This window comes from Nomascus leucogenys, chromosome 22a (genome assembly GCF_006542625.1).
Source record: "Nomascus leucogenys isolate Asia chromosome 22a, Asia_NLE_v1, whole genome shotgun sequence".
Lineage (NCBI taxonomy): Eukaryota > Metazoa > Chordata > Mammalia > Primates > Hylobatidae > Nomascus > Nomascus leucogenys.
In genome coordinates, this window is record NC_044402.1 from 52,809,812 (window position 1) to 52,829,419 (window position 19,608).

General features: G+C 53.8%; 1 protein-coding gene across 3 annotated transcripts; it reads right to left on the reverse strand.

Moving 5' to 3' along the window:
- Positions 1–100: 100 nt before the first annotated feature.
- On the reverse strand, positions 101–18,491 carry VARS1 (valyl-tRNA synthetase 1). Of its 3 annotated transcripts, none has more exons than XM_003272123.3 (30): positions 18,149–18,491; positions 17,434–17,853; positions 15,586–15,720; positions 15,357–15,495; positions 14,992–15,116; positions 14,815–14,899; positions 14,471–14,571; positions 14,210–14,337; positions 8,174–8,338; positions 7,849–7,930; positions 7,198–7,317; positions 6,997–7,105; positions 6,817–6,911; positions 5,689–5,779; positions 5,314–5,438; positions 5,123–5,226; positions 4,878–5,036; positions 4,680–4,770; positions 4,440–4,545; positions 4,282–4,352; positions 4,072–4,197; positions 3,610–3,714; positions 3,461–3,529; positions 3,296–3,374; positions 3,032–3,159; positions 2,591–2,746; positions 2,201–2,407; positions 2,018–2,129; positions 1,560–1,885; positions 101–245 (listed from the first exon to the last, which is right to left on the reverse strand). In XM_003272123.3, the coding sequence occupies exons 2-30, from the start codon at positions 17,818–17,820 to the stop codon at positions 177–179; spliced, it is 3,795 nt and encodes a 1,264-aa protein (XP_003272171.2). In that variant the 5' UTR covers positions 17,821–17,853; positions 18,149–18,491; the 3' UTR covers positions 101–176. The 3 variants fall into 3 exon arrangements, with proteins under 3 accessions (XP_003272171.2, XP_012358494.2, XP_030659368.1); XM_012503040.2 differs by having other exon boundaries at positions 14,815–14,902; XM_030803508.1 differs by lacking the exons at positions 14,815–14,899; positions 15,357–15,495; positions 15,586–15,720; positions 17,434–17,853; positions 18,149–18,491 and having other exon boundaries at positions 14,992–15,012.
- Between the last annotated feature and the right edge of the window lie 1,117 nt (positions 18,492–19,608).

Consider the following 19,608-nt stretch of genomic DNA (forward strand, 5'->3'; position numbering starts at 1 on the left):
CTCCAGAACCAGGGCCTCACTCCCACCCTGCAGCCCCCAAGGATTCAGGCACCCAGCCCCTCTGCCCCCCTCTCTGCCCCCACCACAGATGACAAGAGGATTTTGTGGGAAAATATTTTATTGCTGCCATCCCCATGGTGAGCCGCTGGGGGTGAGGGGTGAAGCTGGGTGGTGGATCACAGCATCTTCTGGAACAGGGCAATGGCCTCGTCCACCTTCCTAAGCTCTGCTTCCGTCTGTTGGAGCTGGAATGGAACCAGGGGCTGGGTGAGGACCCAGGTCCAAGCGAAGAGACCCCCCAAACACCCAGGACAACAAAGTTGGAAAGATGAGCGAGGACCATGGGAGGCCAGTAGCTCAGAGGAGGCGTGAACCTGGCTGGCCTGGCTCCCCACCCATTCCCACCAGCACCCCCACTTCCACCACCACCTCTTGGGTCTTGCCTTTTCCCACCGAGTGGTCAGTCCCCAAGAATAAAGGAACCTCAGAGCCTACATGTTCCCCATTCAGTGTCCCCACCTAAGCAGGAGAGCACAGGCTCCCAGGCCGGTTACTTCATTTGTCAGATGATGATGATATTGCCCCCCTCCCAGGGCTCTTGGGAGAACCAAGTGAGATTAACCACGTCCACTCAAGGCTCTCTAGCTCTTAGCCTCCATGACTGGTTTTTCTGTGTCTGTGCAGTTTAACCCACTGCTCCCTGCTCCTCTCTGGCAGAACCCAGGAGGCGGGGGACAAATGAGACTGGCCTTCCAGGGTCGGCCCAGTAGGCTTGAAAGTAAGTGGTGGGAGGCCCAAGGCTCCCTGACTACATGTGGACCCCAAGCCCAGCCCCAGGCATGCGGGTTTCCACATTTCGGGCAGCTGGGTGGGGTACGAAGGGTCTGGCTGGGAGATAGGATGCCTGGTTCTAGGTCAGCCTCCATCTCCGACCTGTTGTGTGACCCTGGGCTGTGCCCAGCCCCTGGCTGCTCCCCATGTGTAAGGGGAGGGCCTTCTATGGTCCCTGCTCAAAGCGCCTGGGCTCCATGCTCCCCAGTGGATTCCCCAGGGTTGGGTACAGAGTCCAGCTTCCAGACCAGAATTGGTTTTTGTTTTGGATGTTTTTTTCTTTTTTTTAAGACAGGGTTTTCTCTCTGTTGCCCAGGCTGGAGTGCAGTGGCATGATCTCGGCTCACTGCAGCCTTGACCTCCCAGGCTCAAGCAATCCGCCCACCTCAGCCCCCTAAGTAGCTGGGACCCCAGGTATGTGCCACTATGGCCGGCTAATTTTTGTATTTTTGTTGTAGAGATGGGATTTCACCACGTTGGCTGGTCTCAAACCCCTGGGCTCAAGTGATCCACCCACCTCGGCCTCCCAAAGTTCTGGGATTACAGGTGTGAGCCACTGAGTCAGGCTGTTTTGTTTTTTAAGGCTAGCGGGAGTGGAGAAGGAACAAAGAAAGCTGTAACTGGTTACGAAAAATTAGTTGTCAACACCACTGCACTCGGACCAGCCCAGACCAGGGTTTTGATGGAGGAAGTGGATGGTGTGGGAAATGCCCACCCAGGCCACACACCTTGGCTTCATCTGCCTCCTGGACTTCGAGGGGCACCTTGACAGGGTAGCCCGAGGCGGCACGGCGTTCCCGCAGACGCTGGGCCTGCCGCTGGGCCTCAACTCGCTTTGCTTGCAGCTTGCCCAGCTCCCGCGCAGGGTCCACCAGCCCCTGAAGCTGCAGGTGGATGGAGCAGCGATCAGAGGCCAGAGCCACAGCGCAGCCTTGGGGGACGGGAGCCCCCAGGGCCAGAACAGCCACCACACCTGCGCTGGCCAGCGCCTGCACGTAGCCCGACACCGCCGATGCCAGGGCGCCCGTGGCCTCATCCGCCACTTCCAGGAAACCTGCCAGGGAGGGAGAAAGGTGAGGCCTAGCTCCATGGAGACAGGAAACCAAGCAGTCACTGCCGGACACTGGGTCCCAGAGTGGGCTGAGGGGACAGTGGGATGGGGCGGACATGGGGGCCTGAGGCTCACAGTCAGGCCGGATCCGGGTGAGGTTGTAGTCGGCCCGCAGGGAGCGCACGGCTCGTGTGATGCTTAGCGCCAGCTCAAGGGCGGCTTCTGCCTCGGGGTCCTTCCAGGAGCACTGTGGGGTGGAGGAGGGGGTGAGGGGGCCTGGAGGGCAGGTCAGACTCCCCTCTCCAGGCCATCCCATACCTCTGAGGGCTCCGGGTAGGGGGTAACACAGAGGCTAGGGGGACCTTGCGGCATCCTCCGGGGCAGCCTCTGGAACAGCTCCTCCGTCACGAAGGGCATGAAGGGTGAGAGCAGCCGCAGGCCAACGTCCAGGCAAGTGTACAGGGTCTGGCGGGCACACTCGGCTGCCACCTGGTCCACCCCATTCAGTACAGGTTTCAGGCACTCCTAGGGGACGAGAGGTACAGGGCTCATGGCTGGAGGTCTAGCCTTGAGCCCTCGCTGTGCCTGTGAGGACTGGGAAGGGGATGGGTTGGCTTAGGTCTCAAGGCCAGCTCTGGCAAAACTGAGCCCAGGGCTCTGCTGCCCACCCGCCCCCACCATCCCCTGCCCCGTTCTGCTCCTTCTCACCAAGTAGACATCACAGAGCTCATAGAGCCAGAAGCTGTACTGGGCAGTGGTGACGGCCGGGAAGTCGTAGGCCTGGAAGCCTTGATTGCTGAGCCTCACAGCCTCTGTCAGGCGGCTGCGGATCCAGCGGTCCACCAGGCTCTCATGGCCTCCGGGCTTGGGGAGAGAGGGTGTATCAGCCAGCGGGCCAGGGGAGGGTGCCAGAACTCCACGGGGGCAGGAGTCATGGGCAAATCTTCATCCAGAGTCTGATGAGCCCAAAGCAACCACCTATGTGCCAGGATCTGGGAAGAAGTGACAGGCCCCACTCCCCAATGCCCTGGGCTTTCCCTTTAACTGTCTGTCTCTGTGTCTATCTGTCCCCTCAGCTACATGAAGGCTGCTCCGGACGGGTATAGCCTGTGTGGGTGCTGCTAGCTTTGCTGCCCACCAGGCCCTTACCTGGGAGGTGGGTGAGGGCACAAAACCCTTCCCAAGGCCACGAAGGGCAAACTTGGTGGCATTCCAGAGCTTGTTGCAGAAGTGGCGGTAACCCAGTATGCGGTTCACATCCAGGTTGATGTCACGACCTGGGTCGGGGGTGAGATGTGAGTCCTCATCATCCTCTTCCCAGCCCATGCCCACCAGAGGCTCAGGGTTGAGAAGAGGGATGGGCCTCACACAAGGAGGAAGGAGTGGCTGGGAGGGAAGCTTTGGGGGCCATACCCTGGGACGTGTAGGCACATAATCCAAACCGGAGAGCATCGGTGCCACACTCGGGAATCCCCGCTGGGAAGTCAGCTTTCTACAGGGAAGAGGCAGAGGGAGGAGCATCCTCAGCCAGCCCCATCCACGCTGTGCTCCTGCTCAGCCCAGCCCAACCCTCCATACCTGCCCTTCTTTGGCCTTCTCCACCTCGCTGGGATCTAGGTTGCTGTTCAGTAGCTGGTCCTGGAGGCCCTGAGGGTGGAGTGGGAGCAGTCAGGTGGCTGTGACCACAGCCCCATGGCGCTTCCTGGCTGGCCCAGCACCCAACCCACCTGCAGGGAGATTCCATAGATGACATCCAGGGGATCGATGACATTGCCTAGAGACTTGCTCATCTTCCGGCCGTGAGCATCTCGCACGATAGCATGGAGGTAGACCTGCAGAGGAGGTGAGGAGGCCCATGAGACTCAGTCCTCTCCTTCCCCGGCCTCAGTGCCCCGACCAGGACTGTGTCTGGTCTACCCCACTGTGAACCTCAGGTCCCACCAAGTGTCCCCAAGAGCTCATTCAGCGCTTTTATGTGAATCAGAAGCACTCCTTCCTCTGGGAAGATGAAGCCCTGGGCACAGGAATCACTGAGCAGGTCCCAGGCTGGATTTCAACCCCACACCAGCCCCTGGGTCAGGCCTGCCCACAGCTAACCCCATGCCCCAGCCACGCGGGGCCTGTGCTGCAGCACAGGACGGTAGGAGAGGAGGCTGGGGGCGATGGGAGGGTCTCGGCTGTCTCCGCACCTCTCTAAAGGGCAGCCTGCCCGTGAGCTTCAGGCCCAGCATGACCATCCGGGCCACCCAGAAGAAAAGGATGTCGTGACCGGTCTCCAGCAGTGTCCCAGGGTAGAACACATTCAGGTCTTCTGACTGAGGGCAGACCAGGGTGTGAAGGGGAGCCAACACCCACCCTCCAGTCCCCTGTCCCGCCAAGCTCCGGCCCCAGGAACACACCTGGTTGGGCCAGCCCAAAATGGATAAGGGGAAGAGGCCAGAGGAGAACCAGGTATCCAATACATCCTCATCTGAGAGAGGCCAAAGGTCAGAGGTCAGAGGGAGTGTGAAGCTCTGCCCCCCACAACTCCCTCCAAACCCTCAAAGCCCCGCCTTGCCTTGCTGGAGACTGATCTTGTCAGGGGACACTCCAAACTCCTTGGCTGCCTTCTCCCGGGCCTCTGCCTCATTGCGTCCACTCACCCAGTACCGCCCGTCAGGGTCCTGCCACAGGTGCAGTGATTACCCAAGGGGGTGTGTCTGCTTCTGGCTCGCCCTGCCCCTCCCCCCACCAAGGACCCAGTAAACCCACCGCTCCCCCAGGGTGTCCCAGCAGCTAGCTCTGGCCCTCTGCTCACCTCCCCAGGGGGCACCGCTGGGTCATTGACAGTGACAAAGTAGGCTGGGATGCGATGGCCCCACCACAGCTGTCTGGAAATGCACCACTCCCTGCAAATGTCGGGGAGGAGAAATCAGGGAGGGCCTGGTGGAGCCTGGCCCGAGTGAGCCCTGCTCAGCCCTTGGCAAGCCCCTCCCACATTGAGGGCCCTACACACCGGATGTTGTCCATCCAGGCATGCCATGTGCGCTGATGAGCCTCAGGCAGGATGCGGAGGTCACCCCGAGTCACAGCGGCGCTGGCAGCCTGGGCCATCTCCCCGCAGCGAACGTACCACTGCGGCCGCAGCAGAGGCTCTACCACGTCCTTCGACCGGCTGGGGGTACATGTAGGTGAGAAGGCCAGGCGCTAAAACCCTGAGGAGCCCTCCATTCTCCTCCCGTCCCAGGCCCCCACCCTCACTTGCAAAGTGGCACCACCATGGGGTTGTCCTCAATGCCACGGAACAGTCCCCGCTCCTTCAGCGCCACCAGCACCGCTTTCCTGGCCTCAAACCTGGGCAGGCCCTGGGTAGGAATGAGGCCTCATCATGGCAATGCCCAGCCATCCCTCCATCTCCCTGACCCGGGCACTCTTGCCCCAGGCAGCCTCACCAGGAAAGGTGGAGGCACGTTGATGAGGGCCCCCTGGGAGTCCATGATGCTGATGGCCTCCAGCCTGTGCCGCTGCCCAACTTCATAGTCGTTTTGGTCATGTGCTGGGGTGATCTTCACAGCACCTGGGTGTACGTCGGGATGCCCAGATCATGAGGGAGTCCACAGAGCTCCTTCCTACACTCACCTCTTTTGCTGAAAGATGTAGCTCAGAGACCACTCCTGGCCCCCACTTGTCTAATACAGTCCCTTGAGAACCACCCCAAGCTCTGTCTATTTGGCTGAAGCTTATTTTCTTTTTCGCTGAGAGAAGATGGATAGCTAAGGTGCAGCTCCAGTCTTTTCCTCTCCCTACAGGACCAGCCCCTTGCCCACCTGTGCCAAAGTCCATGTCCACAAATTCATCAAAGACAATGGGAAGGCTCCGAGGCAGGAATGGGTGGATCACGTTCTTCCCCTTCAGGTGCTGGGGGCGGAAAGATATCAAAAATACATGAAGCGGGGCCAGACACCGTGATTCCCACCTGTAATCCCAGAACTGTGGGAGGCTGAGGCGGGCAGATCACTTGAGGCCGGGAGTTGGAGACCAGCCTGGCCAACATGGCGAAACCTCATCTCTACTAAAAATACAAAAAAAAAATTAGCCAGGTGTAGTGACGTGTGCCTGTAATCTCAGGTACTCAAGAGGCTGAGGCACGAGCACTGCTTGAACCCGGGAGGTGGAGGTTGCAGTGAGCCAAGATGGCGCCACTGCACTCTAGCCTGGGCAATAGAGTGAGACCCTCTCTCAAAAAAATAAAAATAAAAGCATGAAGGGTCTTGGTGCCATGGCTCACATCTGTAATCCCCACACTTTGGGAGGCTGGGGCAGGAGGCTTCCTTGAGGCCAGGAGTTCAAGATCAACCTGGTTAACAGAGCAAGACCTTGTCTCTATTTAACTTTTTTTTTTTTTTTTTTTTTTTTTTTTTGAGATGGAGTTTCGCTCTGTCGCCAAGGCTGGAGTGCAGCGGAGTGATCTCGGCTCACTGCAACCTCCGCATCCCAGGTTCAAGCGATTCTCCTGCCTCAGCCTCCTGAGTAGCTGAGATTACAGGCACCTGCCACTACAACCGGCTAATTTTTTGTATTTTTAGTAGAGATGGGGTTTCACTATGTTGGCCAGGCTGGTCTCGAACTTGTGACCTTATGATTCGCCTGCCTCAGCCTCCCAAAGTGCTGGGATTACAGGCATGAGCCACCATGCCCGGCTACTTAACTTTGTAAAAATGCACGAAGGGCTGGGCCCAAGTCCTTCCTTTCCAGGGTCCTGACTATCCCAACACTTGAACTCCCCCAAATAGTCCCTAATAGCTCCACCCTCAGAGCTGGGAAAGAAGCTGAAGACCAGCTTCTAACCCAGTTTCCTCTCCTCAGCCAGGGACCTAAGTCCAACCCCTCCACTCCATAAGGATGGGAGCCCTTTTTGGCCAGGACTTCTTCCCTAACTGTGGACAGTCCCCCACCTGGTATCTGGTATCTTTGGGGTGCACAGCTACAGCCACATCTCCCAGCATTGTCTCGATCCGAGTTGTTGCCACCACCACCTCCTCGTCGCTGTCTGGGGTGACAGAAGGCCTTGTGGTCTTGGCCCTGGCCCCTTCCTGCCACTCCCAGCCCAGGATCCTGGTGCCCCTGGCTCCTACCTGAGCCTTGGACCTTATAGGCAAAGGACACGAGGACCCCGAACTCCACCTTCTCCTTGTAGCCAGGCACGGAGAGCAGGGTGCGACCTGTCAGCTCCTTCTTATCCACCTGTAAAATGGGTATTTAGAGGCGTGGCCCAGGGGCCAGGGCCAGGGCCTGGGTAGATTGGAGATGGAGACCGGCCAGGTTGGGGGGCGCACCTCAATGTCAGAGATGGCGGAGTTGAGGGTGCAGGACCAGTTAACAAGGCGGGTACTGCGATAGATGATGCCTTCCTCGTGAAGCCGGACAAAGGCCTCTGTCACAGCTGCTGAGAGTTTCTGGGGTGGAGCAGGGAGAAGTCAGAGAGATGGGCCTTGTGCCTGGAAGCCCAGGCAGACACCCAGGGCTCCAGTGAGGCCTTGCCCATACAGAGTCCCACTGGCCAGCAAAAAGACCCCTCTGAGGGGAGTACTTTCCTTCTTTCCTTGAGGGGGAGAGAGGACTAAGGGAACACAAGAGCAGGCAACAAGCCTTGTGATGCTGCAGATGGCGAGGAAGACACTCAGCTGGGGACAAATACTGGTGCAGAGGACCCTGGGAGTTCAGGCTCCATGGGAGACGGGGTCCTAATCATGTGCCATCTGGAGGAATCTGGAGCTCCCAGAGCCAAGACAGGAAACATGAAGCGCCATGATATGGAAAGTGCCATGGTGAGGGGTGGGAAGTGGCGTTTGCAGCTGAGCCCTCCATGGTATTTTACATGGGCCAGCTCCTGAGAGAGGGCCACAGCACCTGTGCTCTCTCCTGTGGGGGTCCCACCCTGGGGAGACTCCTACTCCTGCCCCATCTTTGACACTCCTCCCACGCACAGGGTCCATGGTGAAACAGGCTCGATCCCAGTCCAAGGAGCTGCCGAGCTTCTTCAACTGGTGGTAAATCCGGTCACCTTTCCTGGAATTAGACAGACAGGCTGAGGTCAGCACTCATGCCTGGGCTGGAGGGAGACTTCAGGTGGCTGACTGGGCAGTGTGGAGATCACCCATCCCCTTGAAATGTACCTGGGCCCTAGAGCCACTGACTCTGCCTCTGTGAGAGGGTCTGACCCTGTGGCCAGGGGTTACAAGTGACAGAGGTCTTCTGGATAGGGGACAGGGAAGCAGGGCTGCGATGCCCACAGGGATGCTGCATACTCACTCCTCCTTCCACTTCCAGACCTCCTGTAGAAAGGCCTCGCGGCCCAGCTGGTGCCGGCTCAGTCCCTGCTCACGCCATAGCTTCTTCTCCACCACCACCTGGGTGGCAATACCTGCATGGTCACAGCCAGGGTTCCACAGGGTGGTCTCCCCACGCATGCGGTGCCTGTTGGGGGGCATGGAGGACCAGAGGGTGAGCCAGGCCAGTGGTGCCTGCCACCAAAGAAAGCAGAGGCTTCAGGCAACGAGTCAATGGACTAAATAAAGAAGCACGGAGGCCGGGCGCAGTGGCTCACGCCTTTAATCCCAGAACTTTGGGAGGCTGAGGTGAGCAGATCACCTGAAGTGGGGGAGTTCGAGATCAGCCTGGCCAACATGGTAAAATCCCGTCTCTACTAAAAATACAAAATTAGCTGGGCATGGTGGCACGCACCTGTAATCCCAGCACTTTGGGAGGCCGAGGTGGGTGGATCACCTGAGGTGGGGAGTTCAAGATAAGCTTGGCCAGCATGGTAAAACCCTGTCTCTACTAAAAGTACAAAATTAGCTGGGCATGGTGGCGGGTGCCTGTAATCCCAGCTACCTGGGAGGCTGAGGCAGGAGAATTGCTTGAACCTGGGAAGCAGAGGTTGCAGCAAGCCGGGATTATGCCATTGCACTCCAGCCTGGGTGACAGAGTGAGACTCCATCTCCAAAAAACAAACAAACAAAAAAAGAAAGAAGCAGGGGTGGAGCTGGAACCCTTGTGATTCTAAAGCTAGTCAAGGAGAAAAGATTTGCAGGAAGAGCCAAGGCAATAAGGAAAAAAAACAAAGACAGGCATGCATGGTGGCTCACACCTGTAACCCCAGGACTTTGGGAGGCCAAAGCGAGTGGATCACTTGAGGACAGGAGTTCGAGACCAGCCTGACCAACATGGCGAAACCCTGTCTCTACCAAAAATTAGCCAAGATGGTGGTGCATACCTGTAATCCCAGCTACTTGGGAGGCTGAAGCACGAGAATTGCTTGAACCCGGGAGGGGGAGGTTGCAGTGAGCTGAGATTGTGCCACTGCACTCCAGCCTGGATGATAGAGTGAGACTGTCTCAAAAAAAAAAAAAAAAAAAAAAAAAAAAGGAGGCTCCTGCCAAACAGGATAGCAAAAGTTCTAATTGTTAAAATAAGTTACTAAACAGGAACAAAATAGTGCCTGGAAACAGATACAAGCAAATTTAGTATTTGCAAAAGGTGGCACTTCCAATCATTAAAATAAGGATAAACTATTCAAAATATTTGTTTGGAACAACTAGCTAATTATTTGGAAAAAATCCCCCCCTTACCAATAGTCACAAAAAGAAACTTTAGATAGATTAAAGAATTCAAGCCAGGCACAGTGGCTCAAGCCTATAACCCCAACACTTTGGAAGGCCAAGGTGGGAGGACTGCTTGAGTCCAGGAGTTGCAGACTAGCCTGGGCAACATAGTGAGACCTAGTCTCTGAAAAAAAAAAAAAAAAAAAAAAAGCCAGGCATGGTGGCGTGCACCTTTGTTCCCAGCTACTTGGGTGGCTGAGGTTGAGGCTGCACCAAGCTGTGATTGTGCTGTGACTGTGCTGTGACCATGCCAATGCACTCCAATCTGACCAACAGAGTGAGAGAGACTCTGTCTCAAAAATAAATAAATAAACAAATAAATAAAAATAAAAAGTTGATATAACTCTATTCCATTAAAGTAATGGGAGTGTCTCACATTTTATTTAAAACACGTGCACTGGAAAAAAAATGTGGCTACCTTAAGAGTTTTATAAGAAGTATGTGGCCAGGCGCGGTGGTTCATGCCTGTAATCCTAGCACTTTGGGAGGCCGAGGCAGGCGGATCACTTCAGGTTAGGAGTTCGAGACCAGCTTGGCCAACATGGCAAAACTCTGTCTACTAAAAATGCAAAAGAATTAGCTGGGCGTGGTGGTGCATGCCTGTATTCCCAGCTACTCAGGAGACTGAGACATGAGAATTGCTTGAACCCGAGTGGTTGAGGGTGCAGTGAGACGAGATCGCATCACTGTGCTCCAGTCTAGGCGACAGAGCGAGACTCTGTCTCAATTTAAAAAAAAAAAAAAGTATTCATTCTGTTCTCATGTAAACAAACTTGGAGGCCAGGTATGGTGGTTCATGCCTGTAGTCCCAGCACTTTGAGAGACTGAGGCAGGAGGATTGCTTGAGCCCAGAAGTTCGAGACCGGCCTGGGCAACATAGCGAGACCCTCTCTCGGTTTTATTAAAAAATTGAAAAACAAGGCCAGGCGTGGTGGCTCACGCCTATAATCCCAGCACTTTGGGATGCCAAGGCACGCGAATCACGAGGTCAGGAGATCGAGACCATCTTGGCTAACACGGTGAAACCCCGTCTCTACTAAAAATAAAAAAAAATTAGCCAGGCGTGGTGGCGGGTGCCTATAGTCCCAGCTACTCAGGAGGCTGAGGCAGGAGAATAGTGTGAACCTGGGAGGCAGAGCTTGCAGTGAGCAGAGATTGTGCCACTGCACTCCAGCCTGGGTGACAGAGTGAGACTCCATTTCCAAAAAAAAATTGAAAAATTGAAAAACAAAACAAAAACGCAAACACAAACATAAACAACTTGGCCATTGTATGTTACATGTATTTAACAGAACTTTGGCTGGGCGAAGTGGCTCATGCCTGTCATCCTAGCACTTTGGGAGGCCGAAGCGGGCGGATCACAAGGTCAGGAGTTCAAGACCAGCCTGACCAACATGGTGAAACCCCGTCTCTACTAAAAATACAAAAATTTGCCAGGTGTGGTGGCGCGCACCTGTAATCCCAGCTACTCAGAAGGCTGAGGCAGGGGAATCACTTGAACCCGGGAGGCAGAGGTTGCAGTAAGTGCGCACCACTGCACTCCAGCCTGGGAAACAGAGCAAGACTCTGTCTCATAAAAAAAAAAAAACAACAACAAAAAACAAACCAGGCCAGGCACGGTGGCTCACGCCTGCAATCCCAGCACTTTGGGAGGCCGAGGCGAGCGGATCATGAGGTCAGGAGATCGAGACCACTCTGGCCAACACGGTGAAACCCTGTCTCTACTAAAAAGGATACAAAAAATTAGCCGGGGGTGGTGGCGGGCTAGGGAGGCTGAGGCAGGAGAATGGCGTGAACCCGGGAGGCGGAGCTTGCAGTGAGCCAAGATTGCGCCACCGCACTCCAGCCTGGGCAACAGAGAGAGACTCTGTCTCAAAAAAAGAATAATAATAATAAAAATAAAAAAAACCATATAACTGTTTTCCTAGCTCTCAGTTACTTGCAAAATGCACAAACATTATATCCCCAGTGCTCAGAGCAGGGGTGGCACATAGTTGGGCCCAGTAAATATTTTTTTACCACATTAATTTAGTACATAAGACACCAGAAAAAATTCTCAAAATTTAAATATAATAAACCCTGGTTTCCAAAAATGGTAAAGTTATTTTAAAATACTTTTTAAAAAGATTTGTCGCCTAGAATATTACTTTGTATTTATTACTAATTAAAATATTAATATTTTAATATAAATATTAACAGTGAAAACAAACAGTAACAGAAAACAGGAGAAACATTTACAATTAACAGGAAAACTACCACACAATAATACAACAAAAACATTTATAATATATAACAAAAAAAAAACAATACCCAGAACAGGTAAAGAATTCTCAAAAAAAAATTAAAAAGAAAAACAACGAAGAATCAATAGAAAAACGGGCAAAAGATAGATACAGACAATTCACATACGGGTAAACCTGACTGGCCAAAAAACATGAAAATAGGCACAACTTCAATAGCAATCAGAAAGGTACAAAGTAAAGTAACAGAGGTATCTTTTTTTGCCCATCAGATTGGGAAAACTAATTAGGCAACCCTAATGCTCAGGCTTGGCAAGGGTAGGGAAATGAACACTCTCACAGCAATTCCTGGAGGTATCAATCAGCAAAGCCATTCTGCAGGGCAACTTGGCAGCTTCCGTTTGTACTTAATATAGGTGTGCCCCTGCCGACCTAGCAGTTTCACTTCTTGATAGCTACACCAGAGAAACCCTTTCACACATGCTTGAGCAGGTATGTAGAGCAGGGGTATCCAATCTTTTGGCTTCCCTGGGCCAGATGGAGGAATTGTCTTGGGCCACACATAAAATACACTAACACTGGCCGGGTGCAGTGGCTCACGCCTGTAATCCCGGCACTTTGGGAGTCCGAGGCGGGCGGATCACGAGGTCAGGAGATCGAGACCATCCTGGCTAACACTGTGAAACCCCATCTCTACTAGAAATACAAAAAAAAATTAGCCGGGCGCGGTGGTGGGCACCTGTAGTCCCAGCTACTCGGGAGGCTGAGGCAGGAGAATGGCGTTAAGGTGGGAGGCGGAGCTTGGAGCTTGCTGTGAGCCGAGATCGCACCACTGCACTCCAGCCTGGGCGATAGTGCAAGACTCATCTCAAAAAATAAATAAATAAATAAATAATAAAAATAAATTTTAAAAAATACACTAACATTAATGATAGCTGATGAGCTAAAAAAAAAAATCGCAAAAAAATTCTTAAATGTTTAAAGAAAGTTTACAAATTTGTGTTAGGCCGCATTCAAAGCCGTCCTGGGCCGCATGTGGCCCACAGGCTGCAGGTTGGACAAACTTGATGTACAGGGATGTGCATTAGAGTAAGGTTTTCAACAGAAAAAAAAAACAAAAAACAGAATGAATCATTAATTAAAAAGTGACTCCAGGCCGGGAGCAGTGGCTCACGCCTGTAATCCCAGCACTTTGGGAGGCCGAGACAGGCAGATCACCTGAGGTCAGGAGTTCGAGACCAGCCTGGCCAACATGGTGAAACCCCATCTCTACTAAAAATACAAAAATTAGCCGGGTGCGGTGGCAGGTGCCTGTAATGCCAGCTACTTGGGAGGCTGAGGCAAGAGAATCGCTTGAACCTAGGAGGTGGAGGTTGCAGTGAGCCAAGATCGCACCACTGCACTCCAGCCTGAGCAAAAGGAGCGAAACTCTCTCAAAGAAAAAAAAAAAAGAAAAGAATGACTTCACTATGGTATAGCCACACTATGAGATATTATGGAACAATTAAAAAGAAGGAAGTCAGTAGGTGTGGTATGTGTGTAAGGACAAGGAAAGATCTCCAAGAGAAAGTGTTAAGTGTAAGAAGAAAGCTAGAGCATAACATGTGTAATGTGAACCCTTTATGTTAAAAAATAGAAAAGACTCACCCAAAAGGAGAACTATAAATTTCTACGGGTACATGTATATGTAAGTAAACAGGAAAGATCTGGAAAGATACACATCAAAGTGATAACAATGGCTAAATTTTAGGAGGAAGTAGGTGTGGAGGGGGATGGTCAAGGAGATTTGAAACTTTAAATTTCTTATAAGAATATATTCATATATTTGGTCAGTTGTGGTGGCGCATTCCTGTAATCCTAGCTACTTGGGAGGCTGAGGCAGAAGAATCACTTGAACCCAGGAGGCGGAGGTGGCCATGAGCCGAGATGGTGTCACTGCACTCCGGCCTGGGCAACAGAACGAGACTCTGTCTCCAAAAATATATATATATATATATATTCATATGTTCCTAATTAAATTCGAAATAATGTTATTGTTAATAGAAAAAGAAGGGAGAGACTGGGTGTGGTGCCTCACACCTATAATCCCGGCACTCTGGGAGTCTGAGGCAGGAAAATCACTTGAGCCAGGAGTTGGAGACCAGACTGAGCAACAAAGCGAAAACTCATCTTTACAAAAAATTAAAAATTAAATTAAATTAAATTAAAATTAAATAAAGAAAGAAGGGAGAGAAGACAGTCTGCAAGTGGCGGTGTTGCATGGGAGTACTGGACTAGGAGAGGAAGCTAAATGATCAGATGGGAATGACAGAGAGAAGTGTAGCGCCACTGTCGGCAGAGGTGAGCACCAACCCAGAAGGAGAGAGGCTTGGGGGGCTGTCAGGGAAGAGGAGAGAGCCAGACTAGGCAGAGGGAACCAGAGGAAGGTGCAGATAGAAGCTCACCATCGAGTCAGGGAGTCCTGGATGGCGTTGGTGAGCGCGTGGCCCAGGTGCAGGGAGCCTGTCACGTTGGGGGGTGGGATGCACATCATGAAGACGCCTCGGGGATTTGCTGCTGACACATTAGGACGCTGATGGTGGAGAAGGATGGCACATGTTTAAGGCCTCATGTCACCTCTCCCAGCCCCTCCCAGGCAACACATCCTTCAGTCCTGCCCTTCCCCACCCCACCCACTCTGGGCCTGGGCAGCAGTGCCCACTCACCCCATACTCTGGCTTGAAGAAGCCCTGCTGCTCCCACCAAGGGTACCAGGCAGCCTCCACATACCGAGGGCTGTAGGAGTCGGGCATGGGGCCACTGACATCTGGGGGAGAGGAAGGGAGGGCTCAGTGCCGTGGCTGGGAGCACTGGGAAGGAGACATGCTGGCAGAGAGGGATCAGGATCTCCGTCACTCACATCATAGGACAGGCATTTGAGGGGCCTAGGGGCAGGGCGGGGGGTCTGCAAATCCTCACCAAACAAAGTAGTGAGAGCAAGAATAGAGCAAGATAGGGTGAAAACTTAGAAGGGGCTGCTGAGGGGTGAGCCCTTTCCCACTCCTAGTACCTTTCTTTTCCCCGGGTGGGGTTGGGAGGTCATAAGTAATGACCCCAGGATCCCGTTTCTCCCTCTTCTCTGGTTTTGGTTTCTTCTGCTTGGGAGAGAGAATACATAGGCCCAGGCATCAGCCACCCCATCACTGCAGACATCAACTTTCCTTCCAGCTCCACCCTCGCCTCTCACCTCCCCTGGAGGTGGCTGCTGCTGTTGGATCTTCTGCTTCTGTTGGAATTTCTCTAGCTTCTCCCGTTTCTTTGCCTCTTTCTTGAGCTGAGCAGCTGTCTTTGGGAGGACAGGAGCCTCGGGGCCTAGAGAGAGGTGCAGAAATTCAGACTCAGCCAGCTGGGGACCCTCTTGGATGGCGCTCCTAGGTTTCAAATGGGCTATTTCAGATGCCCGAGGTCTCACCCATGCTGACCTCCCCCCTCTCCCTCCTCTCCCGCAGGATGCTGCCCCAGTGATTCTGCCATTTCTAAGAAAAAAAGAAAGTGAGTTGCATGGAAAGCCCCAGGGAAGCCCCTATCCTCCAACTCCTCGCCCTTCCTCACCTGGCTGATGAGAGAGAGGCCTGGCTCCTGAGTATAGAATCACTTCTCCCAGCACGGCTCGGAATTCTGGCTGCCGGACACACGTGACAAACCAGCGAGTCACATTATTCCAGATCTGGCGGGCAGGTGGGTCTAGGACCTGGAACAGGAAATAAATGACTATTCTCAGTCACCCTACAGTGAGGTCTGAGGAGAGCAGTCTTGTTCTTCCCCAGGCCTGGTGACTCACGTATCGGAAAGGCAGCAGCAAGGCTGTGACAGCCGCCAGGTCAGCCAGAGTGGGGGCCTCCCCAGCCAAGTAGGTGTGCAGCCGAAGCCACTCCTCCAAGGGGCTCAGGGCCCTGCCCAGGGCCCCCAGCACAGCCTGGCAGGAAGGGGAAGAAGTGTGAGACAAGGTTTGGCCCACCTCCATCTCCCACCACAACCCAATCCATGTGGCCTCCCTCCACCCCACTCTCACAAATCACCACCTCTGAGTCCCATTTCTTCACTCAAATAGTCACAATAAAAATACTTCTGGGCAGATCACAAGGTCAGGAGATCGAGACCATCCTGGCTAACATGGTGAAACCTCGTCTCTACTAAAAATACAAAAAACAATAGCCAGGTGTGGTGGCAGGCGCCTGCAGTCCCAGCTACTCGGGAGGCTGAGGCAGGAGAATGGCGTGAACCCGGGAGGCGGAGCTTGCAGTGAGCCGAGATCGCGCCACTGCACTCCAGCCTGGGCGACAGAGCGAGACTCCATCTCAAAACAAACAAACAAACAAACAAACAAAAAAAACTTCTGACTCATCCAACAAATCCCTGCTCAATACTTATGTGTTAGATGCAATATGTTAAGCATAGAAGTATAGATTATATGAGGCAACTCAATAACTGCCAGGTTCAGGACATCAATAAATATGTATTAAGTACTTCTCCAGGGAATGAGAGGGCAACACGAACAGATGGACAGAGCCCTGACCTGGTAGAGTTAACATTCTTGTAGGGGAACAACAAATGAGCAAATGTAAAATGCAGTGCCCTATTTTTCTTAACTCCTATGAAGAAAAATAAAGCGGAATGAGGGGAACAGGGGCCGGGCACAGTGGCTCACGCCTGTAATCTCAGCACTTTGGGAGGCCGAGGCGAGCAGACCATCTGAGGTTAGAAGTTCAAGACCAGCCTGGTCAACACGACAAAACCCCATCTCTACTAAAAATCCAAAAAATAGCCGGGCAAGGTGGCGGGCGCCTATAATCCCAGCTACTCAGAAGGCTGAGGCAGGAGAATCGCTTGAGCAGTAAGCTGAGATCGCACTATCGCACCATGGCACTCCAGCCTGGGAAACAAGGAGATTCCGTCTCAAAAAAAAAAAAAAAAAAAAGAAAAAGAAATAAAACAGGGGAACAGGGAATTTCAGGAGAGAGGGACTCTATTTTATTTGTTTGTTTGGACAGACATTCTGAATGCAAGGACTCTATTTTAGACAGGGTGATCACAATATAAGGGAGCAAGTCAGGGTCTGTCACATTCATTCATCCATTCAAGAAATACTAATTTTCCATCATGTGCTCAACACCATGTAAGGAGGCAGAGTTGAAAGTACACCAAGGCACAGGTCTCCTTTGGAAGGACTGATAGTTACAATCTGGCAGGGTTATCTCTCCTCTCACTTACCTTCCTCACTTCATTTCTCTTTTATCTCCTCCCAGCAATTGTCATCTCTCCCTCACCCAGTCTTTTCCTACAATTCAAGTAACTTCTATCCTCATCAATTTCAGACTCATCAAACTTTTACTAAGAGACTTTAAAAGTGCCTGGCACTAAACTACGTGCTCTGCGCACATCTTTTAATCCTACTAACTCAGTGGGGCAAGCATTACATCAACTTGTCTGCGTGTTCATAGACATAGGAAAACCAAGACAAAGAGGGTTTATGAAACGTGCCCAGGGTTACCATACCAGTTTGCAATCTGGGATTTGATCACTCTTTTCCCACATCTGATGTACTACCTTCTTGTCTTATTGTCCATTCCAGTCCTCGCTTCCCTCCTCTGAATTTCTCCCCTCCCCCTCTTCTGTACAACCCCCTCACCTGGGGGTCCTGGGCCGAGCTTCGGAGTCCCAGGGCAGGCAGCGTTGCTCCACAGGCGGCTGGTATTAACTCCGTGTCGGCGTAACTGACCCACTGTTGGACAAGGACAGCCGCCCGGCTGCCCCCTGGGCCCCCCAGGCCTGCTGGCCACAGCAGCTGGGCCACAGCCGTGGCCCCCCACACCCAGAGCCCACCGGGCCCCTGCTCCAGGGCCGGCAGGCGGGGTGGGGGAAAGGGAGTCCTGCTAGTCGGGGGCGGCTGGAGACAGATGCGGGGGTGGGTTCCTCCCCATCCGGGACCCTCCCCAGCCTCCCCATAGCGAGCGGCTATGAGGGCTCGGAGGCTGGGGAAGGCATCTGGGTGAGGGGAGACGTAGAGGATGGACATAGTTATGAGAGGGTCCGAACGAAGTGGAAAAACCTAAGGAGAAAGAGAGACAGGGGAAGACTGAGGGAACGAGGTGGGTCCTATGTTTGAGTAGAGAGGGGACTCTCACGGGAGCTCCATCGCCGCAGACACCCGAGTCCCCCAGGACTGAAGGTCTGACCAGGCAGGCTGTCAGGAGCCGAGGACCTGGCTCTCAGAGGGGCAGTGTCAGTGGGGAGTTCCTGGGGAAGAGGGACTATCCATGATCGCGGGGCTTCGGGGAGTGTGTAAGGCTCTCAGGAGCGGGTCGGCGTCTGGTTGGACGCGGGTTCGAGCCGCGTGTACGTACTGGAGGGAGATGGTCAGACTGGGCCGGGAATCCACCTCACAGCCAGGCGCCAGCCGCGGCTGGACCGGCCGAGCGGCCGGGGCAGAGGAGTCGAGCGGGCAGAGACGGTGGGCGGCTCTTCTGGTGACCCTAGTTCCCTGAGATGGCCGCCCCGGCAGCCGGCGCCCACGTGTTCCCACCTTTGTGACAGGAAGCGTTTCCGGGCCTGCGGGTCCTGGCGGGGGCGGCCGTGCCCCGCCTGCGAGTACGCGCCCGCCGTGTCCGACACTGCCCCGGGGGCCGCGCGGCCCGCCGCCCGCCGCTCTCACGAGGAACAGCGCGGGGCGCGGGGCGCGGGGCGCGGGGCGCTGGGCGCGGACACAGGACGAGAAGACACCCCTGGGCACCACCCTCCCGTCAGGCGCCGCCACGGGCACCTTGTGCGGGTCCTCGGCCGGGTGGCGAGGGCGGCGCCCAGCGGACAGCTAGGGAACTGGCCCAAGAGGGTCGGCCGGCCCTGCCGGTGGAGGGCGTTCCCCACCCGGTAGCGGGGAGGTGCCCAGCAGGGAGCCGACTGATGAGGACCGAAGAGGAGGTCCATTTGCCGAGGACCTGGCGTCCAGCTTCCTCTTTGAGCCTCATCTCCTCATGTATGAAAAAAGGGTGACGGCCGGGCGCAGTGGCTGACGCCTATAATCCCAGCACTTTGGGAGGCCGAGGTGGGCGGATCACCTGAGATCAGAAGTTCAAGACTAGCCTGGCCAAGGTGGTGAAAGCCTGTCTCACGCCTGTAATCCCAGCGCTCTGGGAGGCCGAGGCGGGTGGATCACCAGGTCAGGAGTTCAAGACCAGCCAGGCCAGGATGGTGAAACCCCGTCTCTACTAAAAATACAAAAATTGGCCAGGTGTGGTGGCAGGCGCCTGTAATCCCAGCTACCCCGGAGCCTGAGGGAGGGAATTGCTTGAATCCTGGAGGTGGAGGTTGCAGTGAACCAAGATCGTGCCACTGCACTCCAGCCTGGCGACAGAGCTGGAGTATTTGTAAAAATACAAAAATTAGCCAGGCATGGTGGCACACACCTGTAATCCCAGCTACTTGGGAAGCTGAGGCAAGAAAATCACTTGAACCTGGGAGGCGGAGATTGCAGAGCTAAGATCACACCACTGCAGTCCAGCCTGGGTGACAATGTGAGACTCCATCTCAAAAAAAAAAAAAAAAAAAATTAGCCGGGCATGGTGGTGGGTGACTGTAATCCCAGCTACTCAGGAGCTGAGGCAGGAGAGTCGCTTGAACCAGGAGACAGAGGTTGCAGTGAGACCACGCCAGTGCACTCCACCCTGGGCAACAGAGCGAGACTCCCGTCTCAAAAACAAAAAAAAGGAGGGTCACACTAGATGGTCTCTAAGGGTCCCTTAAGGCTGAGAAGTCTCATCTGTATCATGAACTCATATTTGCTGAATGAGTGAATGAAGTAAAATTT